Raw genomic sequence first — 13,525 nt, forward strand, 5'->3', positions numbered from 1 at the left:
CATAGTGTTGAGCTGGGGGGCATATGTGACAAAGTCAGACCTGACCACTCTCAGAGGGTGGTCCTTTTCCATAAAAAAGCATCATCAAAAAGAACCTGCGCCAGTTTTGTATTAAAAGGCCTATAGAAGTCTCTTAGAATCGCCTTTGTCGTTGGTAACATGGGTCCCAGATTTTGGTCTTTAGGATGTCTAGTGTTTGATGCAGGACTTTTTGTAAGTAGAGCTTCTTGTTTCTCACTTATAGGCCCTAAATCCAGAAACTGGAACACAATATGCACGGTGTATTTAACATTGTATGTATGATCCTCTAAGCGGAGAACTAGTATCTGACCCTTGTTGAAAACGGTCAGCCAGTCCAGGAGATACACAACATAAACGCCAACCTGTAGCCTCACAGGCATGGCAGGTTGAAGGCAGGTATATCAGCCTTAGAATAGTTAAAGTCCTCTTTCCTAGGAGCTGAAAAGGGGTTACTTTAGGTTAAGGGCTGTCAATGACCTTTAAAAACCTCTTCTGGGGAGTGAGAGGGGAGGGAGGATCAAGGAACAATACACAAACTGCAGAAGGGTTGGAGGCAGCAGAGAGAAAAAGTTTCTCCAAGGGGGAGAGCTGTTTTCTTCTCTATAGGGGAAATATTGAGTTTACTATTTTTGGAGATGTGCAGGTGACCAGGAGCTAGCACAATAAGCATCACTGCTCCGGTGGAAGCAAGGAAGAGCGAGAGTGAGTTTGTGGTGGTTTTGCTTAAGAGAACCACTGAGGCATATACCTTGTGAGAATTGTAAATAAACTACTGTTAAGAATTATCAACATCTGAGAGAAGGACTGATTTACTCCTGCCTTCGCCCCTCACCCACATGCCACAGGGAGAACCACTGAGGCTGATGTGGCAGTAGATATGCATTGGCACATAATGTGGTGAATCAGGCCCATGGCATCCAGCTCACACATACAAATTGTTTTAAAAACAGATACATCCAAATGTAGGACTTACTGCAGGAATGTTGTCCTTTCAGTTGATGTATGCGTTGCTAGTGATGAGAACACTGTTAAGAATAATACATGCCTCAGACAGTTGGTATTAAAAAGTAATACTATAAATCATAAGTAACTAGTATTGTGGTAGACAAACAAGCAGAAAGTTATAGTAGTAGGCCTTTCAAGATCAGGGGGCCTGCAAATTATGGAAAGAAAAGATTGGAATAAACCTTTTGTTCATCTCATTTTCCTCTTACTAAAAAACAAAAACAAAACCCCAACACAATCTGGTGGCTCAAAATGCAGAAATAAAGAATGCAGCTGAATACATAATGGTGCCCTGGTACTCTTTAGTAGATGGTGATTTTTTTTTATCCTTTTTGCTAGATTAGTTATGCCCTGGTTTGGGGAATGCACCCCATCTCCATAGAGCCCAAATACTCAGAATGAATTTCACCCATTTTTGAGCACATACCCAGTTATTCTGATGGAAGTCAATTACTCATGTAAGTGCTTATCAATATGAATAAGGGTTCCACTATCAGGGCCTGTCTATACTGTGTGTGTGTGTGTGAGTGAGAGATGTATTTTTTTATATATACTGTTACCATACCTATCTGAGGATTGTGGTGTTTATTATAAATTAACCTCATTCTCTCGCTCTTTTTTTCTTTCCAACTTTTACAGGAGGCTGAATTTCATTCATTAAGAGAAGCTCTCTCTTTTGTGTCATTAATTGATGGATATTATAGATTAACTGCAGACGCTCACCATTACCTCTGTAAAGAAGTAGCACCACCAACAGTGCTTGAAAATATCCAGAGCAACTGCCATGGACCAATTTCGTAAGTAGTGCTCTTATATTATGACAAGGCACTTTTATCGAGTCTTGAAAGATGAGCTTCAACGAGGGTGAAACATAAGCATACTTACTGGAATGTATATTTATAGAAAAAATAGGTTTTTGGTGGGTGGTTTTTTTCAAATTTTCCTTTGGCAAAACATGTGGGGGGGGTGGTTTCCCTTTGACTCTTGCTGCTGGGGGAATTCTGCGCCACTGTGCAATGCAGATTTTTGCAGAAATTAATGTTTTTTGTGCAAAATTCCCCTTCCCCTGGCCCCCCCCCCCACCCCAAAAATGGCTGCAGTGTTGCTGGCCGCTACTTGGGGCAGCTGGATCCAGCAGTGCCAAGCTCACACATAGAAGACACTGTGGGAGGGAGGGGAGAGGGTGTATTGGCTGCAGGGGGCCCCGTGGCTGGACTTGGGGGGAGAGGTTGTGGGTGGCTGGTCCCCTGGCTGGGCTCTGGGGAGGGGATGCAGCAAAACAGGAACTCGGTTGTCATAGGGATTTCTTTTAACCCTCTAGTCCTGGGGGAATTTTTGGGTGTGTCTCTATTGTTATAGACATACTTGCTGACAGGTATTTTGAAATAAATTACCAAAATAAATGAAACAGGCATGTTTATGTAGTGTTATTTTGACAAATAAAATTTTCCGAATTTTGCAGATATTTAAAATACTGCGTGTAGAATTTTTAATTTTTTGACACAGAATTCCCCCAGGAGTAGACTTTGTAAGGGAAGGTGCACTCCTTTTCTAATGAGGGGCGTCAAGTTTTGTAACACTGTTTCACTATATACTACCCCTCTATCTGCATATGAAACTCCTGTTGAGATTATTGGGAAACCTGCAGAGTGAGAGTAGAATGATACCTTTTGTGATATGTTTCATGTTTGAAATTTTCTTTGTAAATTATAAGAATGAATACAGATGAACTTAAAGTATATTTCTTCCACTCAGAGTTCATTTTTTCCTCCAACCCAGTCATGCAACAGACATAATGCTGAATTTAGGACCTTGTAGTCATTACCATGGCAACAGTGTATGATGTCATAAACGGAGGCTCTCATAATGTTTTTACTAAAAGATCTAGCAGAACTAGAATCTAACTTGCAAGGGGAAAAAGGCAAATTCAGATACCCGTGTCTTCAATCATTGTGAGGGGAACACAGAAAATTGCTAGCTAATAAATTTAACAAATTGCTTTTTGTACAGCTGTCGTCTCTTAGTTCAGTTTCTCCAGTTCTTTAGAGAAACAGTTTGGTACCTTTATTGATTGTAACATTTCATACAGTACTGTTATTGTTTGAGCTCAGGATATGGGCAACCAGAATGTAAGTAAGCAGAATGTACTGCATTTAATTTTTTTCCCCATAGTTTAAACAAGAGAACCAATGTACTTGGTATACATATTTAAATCATAAAAAATTAGTCTGCCACCTAGTAAATCAGGCATATTTCTGTAAATTTGTCATTAACATGAGGGGAAGAGAGGGAGTGATCTACATCTTCCAAAAGACATGAGTGAAACCTGTCCTAATAAATTAAGCTCCTTCTGTTTACTTTTTGGGCATGGGGAGGGAAACTTGCAAATTTAAACAATAGAATCAGACGTTAAAGTTAGCTTTAGGACTGCATTGAATTATGTGCTAGGCTTAGACCTTCTCAAGCAATGCCATTCATAACTAAGGCTAATATTTTGTAACTGACAGGTCACGGAATAAAGAAAAATTCACAGAAGCCCGTGACCTATCCATGATGGCTACTAAAAATATGCGTGACAAAATGGGGAGCTGGAAGGCCCCCTCTTGGAGCTGTGGAGTCGCCCCACGTGGCTCCGAGCTCCAGAGCACCCCCCTGGCCCGCAGCAGCTGGGAGCTCCCAGGGGCCTTGCTGCCCACAGCGGCCGGGAGCTGTGGGGCACCCCTGCCACCTGCTGTGGCTGGGAGCTCGGGGCCCCCACGGTTCTCAGCCGCCACAGGCACAAGTCACGGAGGTCTCTGGAAGTCATGGAATCTGTGACCTCTATGACAAAATCTTAGCCTTAGTCATCATCTCTCGAACAAGACATGGACAGTTAGATAATCCATAGCAAAGATGCTATATGGTTACTTTATTTCCTAGGAAAAATCAGTTTCCAGTGGTGGATGATTCAGTACTTTTTTTTTTTAACCAGTTTTTCTTTCTCCTATGAGCAGCTTGCCCTTTTTTTTTTTTTTGTTTTTTGTGCAACCACTTTTATGTTATGTTTACAACGAGGATGGTGCAGGTTTATGCGATGCTGCCAGCATTGGAGGCTATCCTGGGCCACAGATCTGCGCATTCCTTAGCCACGGGGCCTGTGATTGCTGAGCCTTTCATTTCCCCTTTGTTATTTACTATCACTCCCGCGTTGTCCTCAAAATAGAGGAACACCCCATCTTTTCTCCGGTATGATTTCCACTGCCGAATTACCACTGCTGGGTGCACCTTCTTCCTGAGCTCAGGCTTGCCCTTCTTGACAGAAGCCATGACCATGTCGCCTACACCAGCAGCTGGCAGCCTGTTCAGGCGCCCCTTAATCCCCTTCACAGAGATAATGCACAGGTTCTTGGCACCTGTGTTGTCTGCACAGTTAATCACAGCTCCCACGGGAAGACCGAGGAAAATACGGAATTTCGCACCAGACGAACCACCACGTCCTCGCTTGGACATCTTGTGGTTGATAGGCATGTGTCCTTACCTGCATATAATGCTGTTGCTAACAGAACAAAACCCTGGTGTTTTAAAAAGCAAGTGCCATAGCACATAGATAGATACAGTCCTTCTATTAGGTACCCAACACACTGTGGACATAATTAATGCTTTCTAATAATGGTGTCATTGCTCAAAATCTCTGCTGTTTTCACTTTCCGAAATTGTACAGCCGTTAACATTTTTTCTTTTTATTATAGCATGGACTTTGCTACCAATAAGCTGAGGAAAGCAGGCAATCAGACTGGCTACTATGTTCTTCGTTGCAGTCCAAAAGATTTTAAGAAATACTTCCTCACCTTTGCCATAGAGGTCAGTGTACTGCACTGAGCAGTAACGGTAGCCTGTATTGCACTGAAGCAGAGAGCACTGCTTCTTTTTCTTTTTCTTTTTTTTCATTTACATACAGTGAATCGTTGAGTTCGTATCTTCTGTTACGTGAGCTATGTATTCTTCCATTCATTAATGTCATTGCTGTTCACAATGCTTTTTTATTTACATGCTATTTATTACTGTATAATTATCTGGTTTGTTTTGGTTTATATGAAAATATCTTTTTAAATCACAAAATTATCAGTACATTGGCCTCTTCTACCAAAATTTCAAAAATATAAAAAAAACAGTAGCTTCTCCTTTGGTGAGGTATACCAAAAAATAGTGTGTGAGCTTTCATACTGGCTTGCAGCAGTTAGTTAGCTACTGTAACACATATCTTCAAAACTGTGCCTGTTTCAACAGATGACACCACAACAGTGCTAGTGCGTAGATGGAAAAGTATCAACTACTGTGTTAGAAACATAGGAATCTTTGCCAAATCAGAGCAATATAATCAGTGGAGAAAAAAATGTTTTGTAGAATTGTACTGCTCATTCACTCTGCATATTTAGACTTCGCTTTCAGAAAGGAAATCTGCATGTGAAAGAGAGTTTCTTTTAGCTGATCTAGTAAGATCGTCCACCATTCAGAGCAAGTTTGTATCATTTCTTGCTTTGGTTTTTCTAAGCAAACAATTAGAGAGCTGCTGAGATTTGGTGGTCATTGGTATGTTTTCCACAGGGTTGTAAAGAAAGGGCAAGTGACAGCAGTATAGGAGTTTCTATAAATTAGAAATGGACAACTGGACCTTTTGAAAGTTTGTCTGAAAGAAACTTGTGTTGAGATTGACAGGTTTCAGAGTAACAGCCGTGTTAGTCTGTATTCGCAAAAAGAAAAGGAGTACTTGTGGCACCTTAGAGACTAACCAATTTATTTGAGCATGAGCTTTCGTGAGCTATCGAAAGCTCATGCTCAAATAAATTGGTTAGTCTCTAAGGTGCCACAAGTACTCCTTTTCTTTTTGTGTTGAGATTGTGTGCCAAGTTTCAGCTTGGAGTTTGAACTATGCTGTAGACAACAAAAATAGGAATCTAGCCTAGGTTTTTGTAAGGTGCCTGTCATAAGAACCATACCTGCATCAGTGCACAGCACTACAAAATACATTTCACCATTGCTAATAAGTTTTTCTGTTTGAGCACTCAAGATGTGAGACTTCTTGCAACATTACATTTCCACCTCATCTCTTTTGTTGCATGAGGTAGCTTATGTTAGTAGCAATGAAGGACTCACTTATAACTGGGTCGATTCATTCTGTTTGTTTTTAAATCTCTTGGTTGCAGTCCCGATAGCTAATGTCAAAATACTAATCAACACTTCCAGTGATAGAAATAGTCCCTTACTAGCGTTATCAGTGTCTTCTCATTTTACTAGATACTGGGATTAAAATATGAAATGACAGTAACATGTTGTTTGAGAATTTTTCTCTTTAATAAATTGAGTGTACATAAATTGTTTACATTTTTAAATTATATGTGTGAGTCTTTCCTTTTCTAATTAAAAATCTCTACAGCGGGATGGTGTCGCTGAGTATAAGCACTGCTTAATAACAAAAAATGAGACTGGAGAGTATAATCTTAGTGGAACGAAGAGAAGTTTTGGTAACCTTAAGGATCTGTTGAATTGCTATCAGACAGAAACAGTCCGTTCAGACAACATCATTTTCCAGTTTACCAAATGCTGCCCTCCAAAACCAAAAGGTAAAAAACTTTTAAACACAAACATGTATAATTATTTTCGGGTTAATTGATATTTTTGAAAGAGAAATTAGCAGATCAATATATTTGCCTGACAGACATTTTCATCTCCTTAGTCATTGAGATTTCAGTGTTAATGTCAGCTTGGGTTTGCCTTGGTTTGTAAGAAGTTACTCACAGTGCTGTGATCCCCTTCCACAAAGCATGACCATCCCAGCTTGCAGCTGTCCTGACTGAAAGTGAAACTGGCCTCTTAATGATTGAAAGGTCACATTTAACAGCATTTCTCATCTGATCAAGTGTTTAGCTACAGGTTTGTATCACGAAAGAGATGCTAAATTTGCCGTTTCTTATTCTAAAATGCACATGATGTACCATGAAAAGTGGAATGTTTTCAGCAATGTAATGCTGTACTTGTCAAAAATAAGAGTGCTTCAGAAACTTTAATAATCAGGAGAGAAAGAAGAGAGAACCAGAATGTTATCTCTAGTCAGAAAGGTCCAGGTTTGACATTTGTTTGATTAAGTCCTGTAATACGGTGTTATTTATTAAACAGATTGTTCTCTCCCTGCTATGGTATCCAGATTATCACAGGAGATTTACATCTTAAATTAATAATTCTGTTGAAACAACATAGTGATAAAAGTCTTTAACAGAGATGTTTTCTGGTTTTTGTTTGTTTTTTTTTCCTTCCATTCCCATCTTCTTCCCCTCCCCACCCAGATAAGTCAAATCTTCTAGTCTTCAGGAGCAATGGTATTTCTGATGTACCTACATCGCCCGCATTGCAGAGACACAATAATGTCAACCAAATGGTCTTTCACAAAATCCGGAATGAGGACTTGATATTTGTAAGTTCACTAGATGCATCTCTCTGGCCATTTTCATGAACAGTTGCACACAGAGTTCTGAAAATCTAGTTCCTGTTTGTATGCCATTTAAAATAGCCTTAATTGCAGCAAGACATTTTGCTACAGTAGTTCTTTAGTTACAGTTTAAAAAAAAAGTCTTAAATTTGTGTGTCCCTTTAGTACAGGGGCGGGCAAACTTTTTGGCCTGAGGGCCGCATCTGGTTTCTGAAATTGTATGGAGGGCCGGTTAGGGGAGGCTGTGCCTCCTGAAACAGCCAGGCATGGCCCGGCCCAGCCCCCACCCCCTATCCAACCCACCCTGCTTCTTGCCCCTTGATGTCCCCCCGGCTACCCCTGCCACATCCACACTCTACCCCCCACCGTCCCCGGACCCCCTGCCTCTTGAAACCTCCCTTCTCCTTCCTGACTGCCCCCGGACACCCTGCCCCCTGCTGCCCCATCCAACCGCCCCTCTCCTTCCTGACTGCCCCCCTGGGACCTCTGCTCCCATTCAACCCCCCGTTCCCTGCCCTCTGACAGCCCCAACCCCTATCTGACCCACCCGGCTTCTTGCCCCTTGATGGCCCCCTGGCAACCCCTGCCCCATCCATTTGCCCCCCCACACACACTCTCTCTCCCCTGACTGCCCCCGGGCACCCTGCCCCTAACTGCCACCCCATCCACCCCTCCCTCTCCTTCCTGACTGCCCCCCCCCCCGGACTCCTGCCTCATCCACTGTTCCCTGCTCCCTGACTGCCCCCTGCCGCCCCATCCAACCCCTCCTCTCCTTCATGACTGCCCGCCCCAGGACCCCTGCTCCCATTCAACCCCCCATTCCCTGCCCTCTGACAGCCCCAACCCCTATCCACACCCCCGGCCCCTGACCACTCCCTGAACTCCCCTGCCCTCTATTCAACCCCCCCTGCCCCCTTACCGCACTGCCTGGAGCACCGGTGGCTGGCGACGCAGCTGCACCAGGACAGGGAGCCGCGCCTGGTGCAGCACAGAGCACTGGGTCAGGCCGGGCTTTGCAGCCCCGCTGCCCCAGGAGCTTGCAGAGCATTGAGCCAGCAGCGCAGTGAGCTCAGACTGCGGGGGAGGGGGAACAGCAGGGGAGGGGCCAGGGGCTAGCCTCCTGGGCCAGGAGCTCAGGGGCTGGGCAGGACGGTCCCGCGGGCCGTAGTTTGCCCACCTCTGCTTTAGTAATAAACAAAGTTTTTGTTTTTATAAATATGTCTTTCCTTTTTATTGCATCACCCACTGTTTTCTCCACCCGCAGAGGCCCAAATTCTTTATACTCCCAGCATCCAGTTTCCTTCCCTATGGGTTCTTGCAACCACCTGTCCACAGAGATCCCCAAAGAGTCAAAGGGGGTGGGGGGAGAGACCTTCATCTAATCAAATACTTAGGTTAAACTCTTTCCAGTATTCCTTACTCCTGGTCATCGGACTCTTGAACTGATTGTAGTAGCTTTAAAGATTTTCTACGTACATTATTTGTGGAGGACTTTAAGTGATCAGAATTGGCAGAGAAAGTTGTCTGACTGCTCCTTCCCTGTTACCCCTATCTTTTTTATTTTTTAGAATGAGAGCCTTGGGCAGGGCACCTTTACTAAAATTTTCAAAGGTGTAAGGAAAGAAGTGGGAGACTATGGCGAGCTCCATCAAACTGAAGTCCTCTTAAAAGTGCTGGATAAAGTGCACAGAAATTACTCTGAGGTTTGTCTGGTTCTTGGGTAATATGTTTATTGATTGTTGTCTGTAAACAGTTACTGTTCTTTGTTACCATGAGCAACTTAAGATGGTGTTATATGGTAGACGATTACAGTTCAGTTTTAATCCAGAGCCAGATTCTTTCCTGCACCAAGCATAATTTTGTGTAGGAGAAGCAAGTAGGCTGTTAAGAAGCCAGTTGAAGGCTCTCTTATTCTCTGCCTTGCATGGCTGCACCTCAGGCTGTGGCTTAGGAACTGCTGTAACTAACCTACACCATCTGACAGTGGTCCCCAAGGGACCACATCCGCATGTTGAGAAATCCCAGAATACAGCAGTGTTCCAGCTATGCCCACTTCTGCCCCTGGTACTCTACACTTTGGACCAGGGAAACTGGTGCAAGGGCCAGCTGTTATGGCTTCACACCTTCTGAGAGCTTAACTCCCTATGTCCCCCACTGGGAGAATTCTCAGCTGACCAAATATGGCCAGTGTTAAGGTCCTTTGCACCTCCTGGGCAGCAGAAAGGGACCAGATCCAGGGAGAGAATTTGGCTCCAGATTTCATTTTTGATCCAATACACTACATGCAAATGCAATGAAATACTGTAGTTCAAAATTTTTGAGCAGTTCACCACCACCTATTTGTTGTTTTTGGCCATCTTTTTGTGGAGTTCAGATATCTGCCATAGGTTAAAAGAGATTCCCTATGAGCGCTGCTTGCTTTCTGTATGTATAAAGCATTCTTGTCCACCGATATTTTTCCTATCACCAAGAAATTAGATTGCTGACTATACCATGTGTGCACTGTGGATAAAACAGTTACTAAAAAAAGTCACTGCACAAGCCAATAAGATGGAATCAGTTATGCAATATCCTTGCAGTAAGTTAGGAATTAAAGCAATGTGAAAATGTGGGTGGTTTTAATATGTTTAATTCCAAATAATTTAACAGTTGATTTTTCTCCACTGATTATAATTCTCTCTGCCTTGCACTTGTAGTCTTTCTTTGAGGCAGCAAGCATGATGAGCCAGCTTTCTTACAAGCACTTGGTATTAAATTATGGAGTTTGTGTCTGTGGAGAGGAGAGTAAGTAAAATCAAATATATTTATATAATTTCAAGCAGTTCTCATTACAGTTTCTGTTCCTGATATTGTGTAAAAATCTGCTGCGAAATTTATTTACATCCTAGTCGTACAGGGGTGGCTCAGCAGGCATTCATGGGAAAGAGTGACAGTTACTCCTGGGGGAATTCTGTGCCACTGTGCATGCACAGAATTTATGCCCCTCCTTTCCCCCCCTCCCCCGGCAGAGTTCTTTGCTTCCCTGCAGAAAAATGACTTTCCGACAGGGAAGCCACAAGAGCGGTCATGTGACCCTCCCAAGCAGTATGTTTTGGGTGCTCAGGGCAGCCAGCAAAGAGGTAAATCACTGTGGGGCAGGAGGTGGGACTGGGGAAGACTTGGCTGGTGGCTTCTACCCTGCGCTGTGCTCAGTTGCTAGTCCCAGCTGCGCTGGGGCTGGGAAGGATGGGGCTTCCTCTTCCCCTGCGTGGCATCTGGGGTGGGGTCAGACCCATGGCCAGATTTTTCCCCTGGCTGCAAGAAGTTCTGCAAACTCCCCCTGCTTCCTGCACCCATCACTCCTCAGCTCCAGGGGGAAGGATCCCTGTAGAGGGAGCTGCTGCCCCATCCGCCTAACCCCTGTGCATCCAGACCTCCTCATACCCAGACCCTCCTGCCGAGCCTCACCCCCCATGCACTCAGGACCCCCCGCCCCCAAATGAGCCCAACTCCCCCAGCATCTGAACCCCCCACCCAGACCCCCCTGCTGAGCTCTATACCCCCCACACTCAGACCCCCCATGCTGAGACCCAACCAGCTTCATCTGTACCCCCTGCAGAGTCCCATTACTGTTGCATCCAGAACCCCCCAACAAGCCCCTGTGCATCCAGATCCACCCTGCACGTGGATCCCCCCACTGATCCGCCCGTACCCAGATTGCCCCTCATAGAACCCTCTCAACCCATATCTGGATCCCCCCATTAAGCCCCTTCACACTTGGATCCTGCCTTGCTGAGCCTGCCTGCCCACATAGAGGGTCAGGGCCCTGGGTGTTTTTGGGGCAGGCCCAGTCCTTGCTGTGTCAGGGTTGGGTCAGCCTCACCGCTGGGTCCATGTCCTGGTGGGGAGCTGCACAGTGATCTCCCACCTCTGTGCAGCCAGTGGCCTGCGCTCCCTAATGCCATGCTGGAGTCTCCACATTTATTTGACAAATAAAATTTGCAGAATTTTAAAATATTGTGTACAGAATTTTTATTTTTTGGTGCAGAATTTTTAATTTTTTGTCACTCAGGAGTGACATCAGCAAGCATCATCGGAAATTTGCAAGGGTTGTGGGAATATGCAGTGTAACCTTTGTGAAGGATTTGCTAATACATCTGTAGAGACTGGCAAAGGCTTTTGAGAGCCAGCTTTTCAAAATCAGCTGACAAAATGGTTTCCACAATTTGTCCACCTGCATTTGCATGTCCATAGTGATCAGTGGTGAGCATAGGTGCCTTATTGTTCAAGCAAATTACCATTTGCCCTGCAAAAAGTCTTGACTGTTACCCTTTGCACATGACCAAATGCTGGTTTTGTGGGGACAAAAACAATTTTGGAAGGAGTAGTTTAGGCTACCAGTTCTGAAAATGTGGCCCATTATTTCAGAAACTCTGCCCCTCTACTTCCTTCCCTCCAGTAAAAAATCATCCTCGGAACTGTATATGGGTATGTAGCATGTCCTTAGTAACTTTTTTAAAGCAACTTCAGATTGTTGTTCTAGATTTTATTTATGTATTCCCCTCATATGCCAGGCTTTTATATCAGCTAATTCTCCTGTTTTTGTATGCGTATATTGTCTTAAGGTAGATTAGTGTTAGTAGATCCCTTATCTTGGGATCATTTTTTACCTTCCACTCCTTTTACTCAGACCATAGGCATAGAGGACAGGTTTTGCTCAATAAACTTTGGGTTTTTGTTTGTTTTTTTCATGTGGCTTTTCTAAGTTATTTTAGCTTCATGTTGTTTTCTTTCTATGATTCCAATTTTTTAACAAAATAAAACATTTTATAATAACAGTAAGTGTCGGAATCCTTTTTTTTTTTGATCATGGGAGTAATGAAGAGCTCAACATTCTGCAAGATGTCTCCTGAATTCAGTTAAAGGGGATCTGCAATGATTTTGTAAGCAAAGTTGTTTAAGATCCTAAATCCTACTTATCTGCATCATAAAATGTAAATGCCCATATATTTTCCTTGACTGCTCAAAAAAGCCTTATCCTTGTTTTGCAGCTTGGCTAGAGCTTTCATGATGAGAGAAACAACATGAAATAAATAGTATAAATCAATGGTTCTCAACTTTTCCCATACTGGGACCCACTATCCCATTTAGCAATGTAGGAGGGCAGGATTCCGCAGGTTGAGAACAATAGCCCTTCTGTTTGTGTTTGATTCTCAAAGTTATTTTAACATCATTTTGTGGGGTGGAAAGGGATCGTTTTAAATTGCTGGATGTCAAGTAATTTTATTTTAATAATTACTAAAAATATTTAGTCCAGAGAAACAAGAAATGGTAGGCCAGCTCTTACTAATTGTTTCTCTTATTGCCAACTAAGGGATGTGACTCCTGCTTCTTAGTCGCATGGGGGGAGGAAGGAGGGGAAAATGTACCTTACTGACTACGATGATCAAGACCAAGAAAAATAATCACAATCACTTACTATGTTTGTTTTATTATTATAGAAAGGAAAACAAACATTAAACAAAACAATACAAATGACAGAATACAAGTGATAGACTAGTGGCTTCTCTTACAAACTCTTCTCCACAGATAGTCATACAGAGCTTTTAACAGAGATTAAATTCTTTAGAGTCAATCACCTTTGGGGGTGCTTTTCTCTTGATAAGTTAAGACCAAAGTATATTGTTTCCCCAAATTAGCCTCTTGTACAGGAATACATGGTCTAACCATCTGGTGATTAACAGGAGAAACAGTTAGACAGGGTAGGTGAGGTAATATCTTGTATTGGATCAATAATAAAAGATATCAATCACCCACTTTGTGTTTCTAATATCCTGGGACCGACATGGCTACAACTACACTGCATAGGAGAAACAGTAATATAAGTTACACCAGCATTTTCATATCCCAATAAAATTATTACAAGAGTTTAAAGTTAATCCCTTAGTCTTAGTTAACTTTCTCTCACCAAAAAGAAAAGGAGTACTTGTGGCACCTTAGAGACTAACAAATTTATCTGAACATAAGCTTTCGTGAGCTGAAGCAAGCTGTAGCTCA

General features: G+C 43.0%; 1 protein-coding gene and 1 pseudogene across 4 annotated transcripts in view; one reads left to right on the forward strand and one right to left on the reverse strand.

Annotated features, from left to right (window-relative positions):
- Nucleotides 1–13,525, forward strand: part of JAK2 (Janus kinase 2) — a 148,729-nt gene that overhangs the window by 96,533 nt on the left and 38,671 nt on the right. For all 3 annotated transcript variants that reach the window (XM_084628541.1, XM_084628540.1, XM_084628539.1), the window contains exons 8-13: nt 1,666–1,823; nt 4,755–4,866; nt 6,440–6,626; nt 7,347–7,474; nt 9,058–9,192; nt 10,186–10,273. In XM_084628541.1, coding sequence (XP_084484667.1) covers nt 1,666–1,823; nt 4,755–4,866; nt 6,440–6,626; nt 7,347–7,474; nt 9,058–9,192; nt 10,186–10,273 — 808 coding nt within the window. The remainder of the gene's footprint in view (nt 1–1,665; nt 1,824–4,754; nt 4,867–6,439; nt 6,627–7,346; nt 7,475–9,057; nt 9,193–10,185; nt 10,274–13,525) is intronic.
- Nucleotides 4,054–4,520, reverse strand: LOC311520775 (large ribosomal subunit protein uL14 pseudogene; annotated as a pseudogene). The gene has a single exon. The product of its transcript is annotated as a large ribosomal subunit protein uL14 pseudogene (transcript).

This window comes from Lepidochelys olivacea (genome assembly GCF_965140295.1).
Source record: "Lepidochelys olivacea isolate rLepOli2 genome assembly, chromosome: 5".
Lineage (NCBI taxonomy): Eukaryota > Metazoa > Chordata > Testudines > Cheloniidae > Lepidochelys > Lepidochelys olivacea.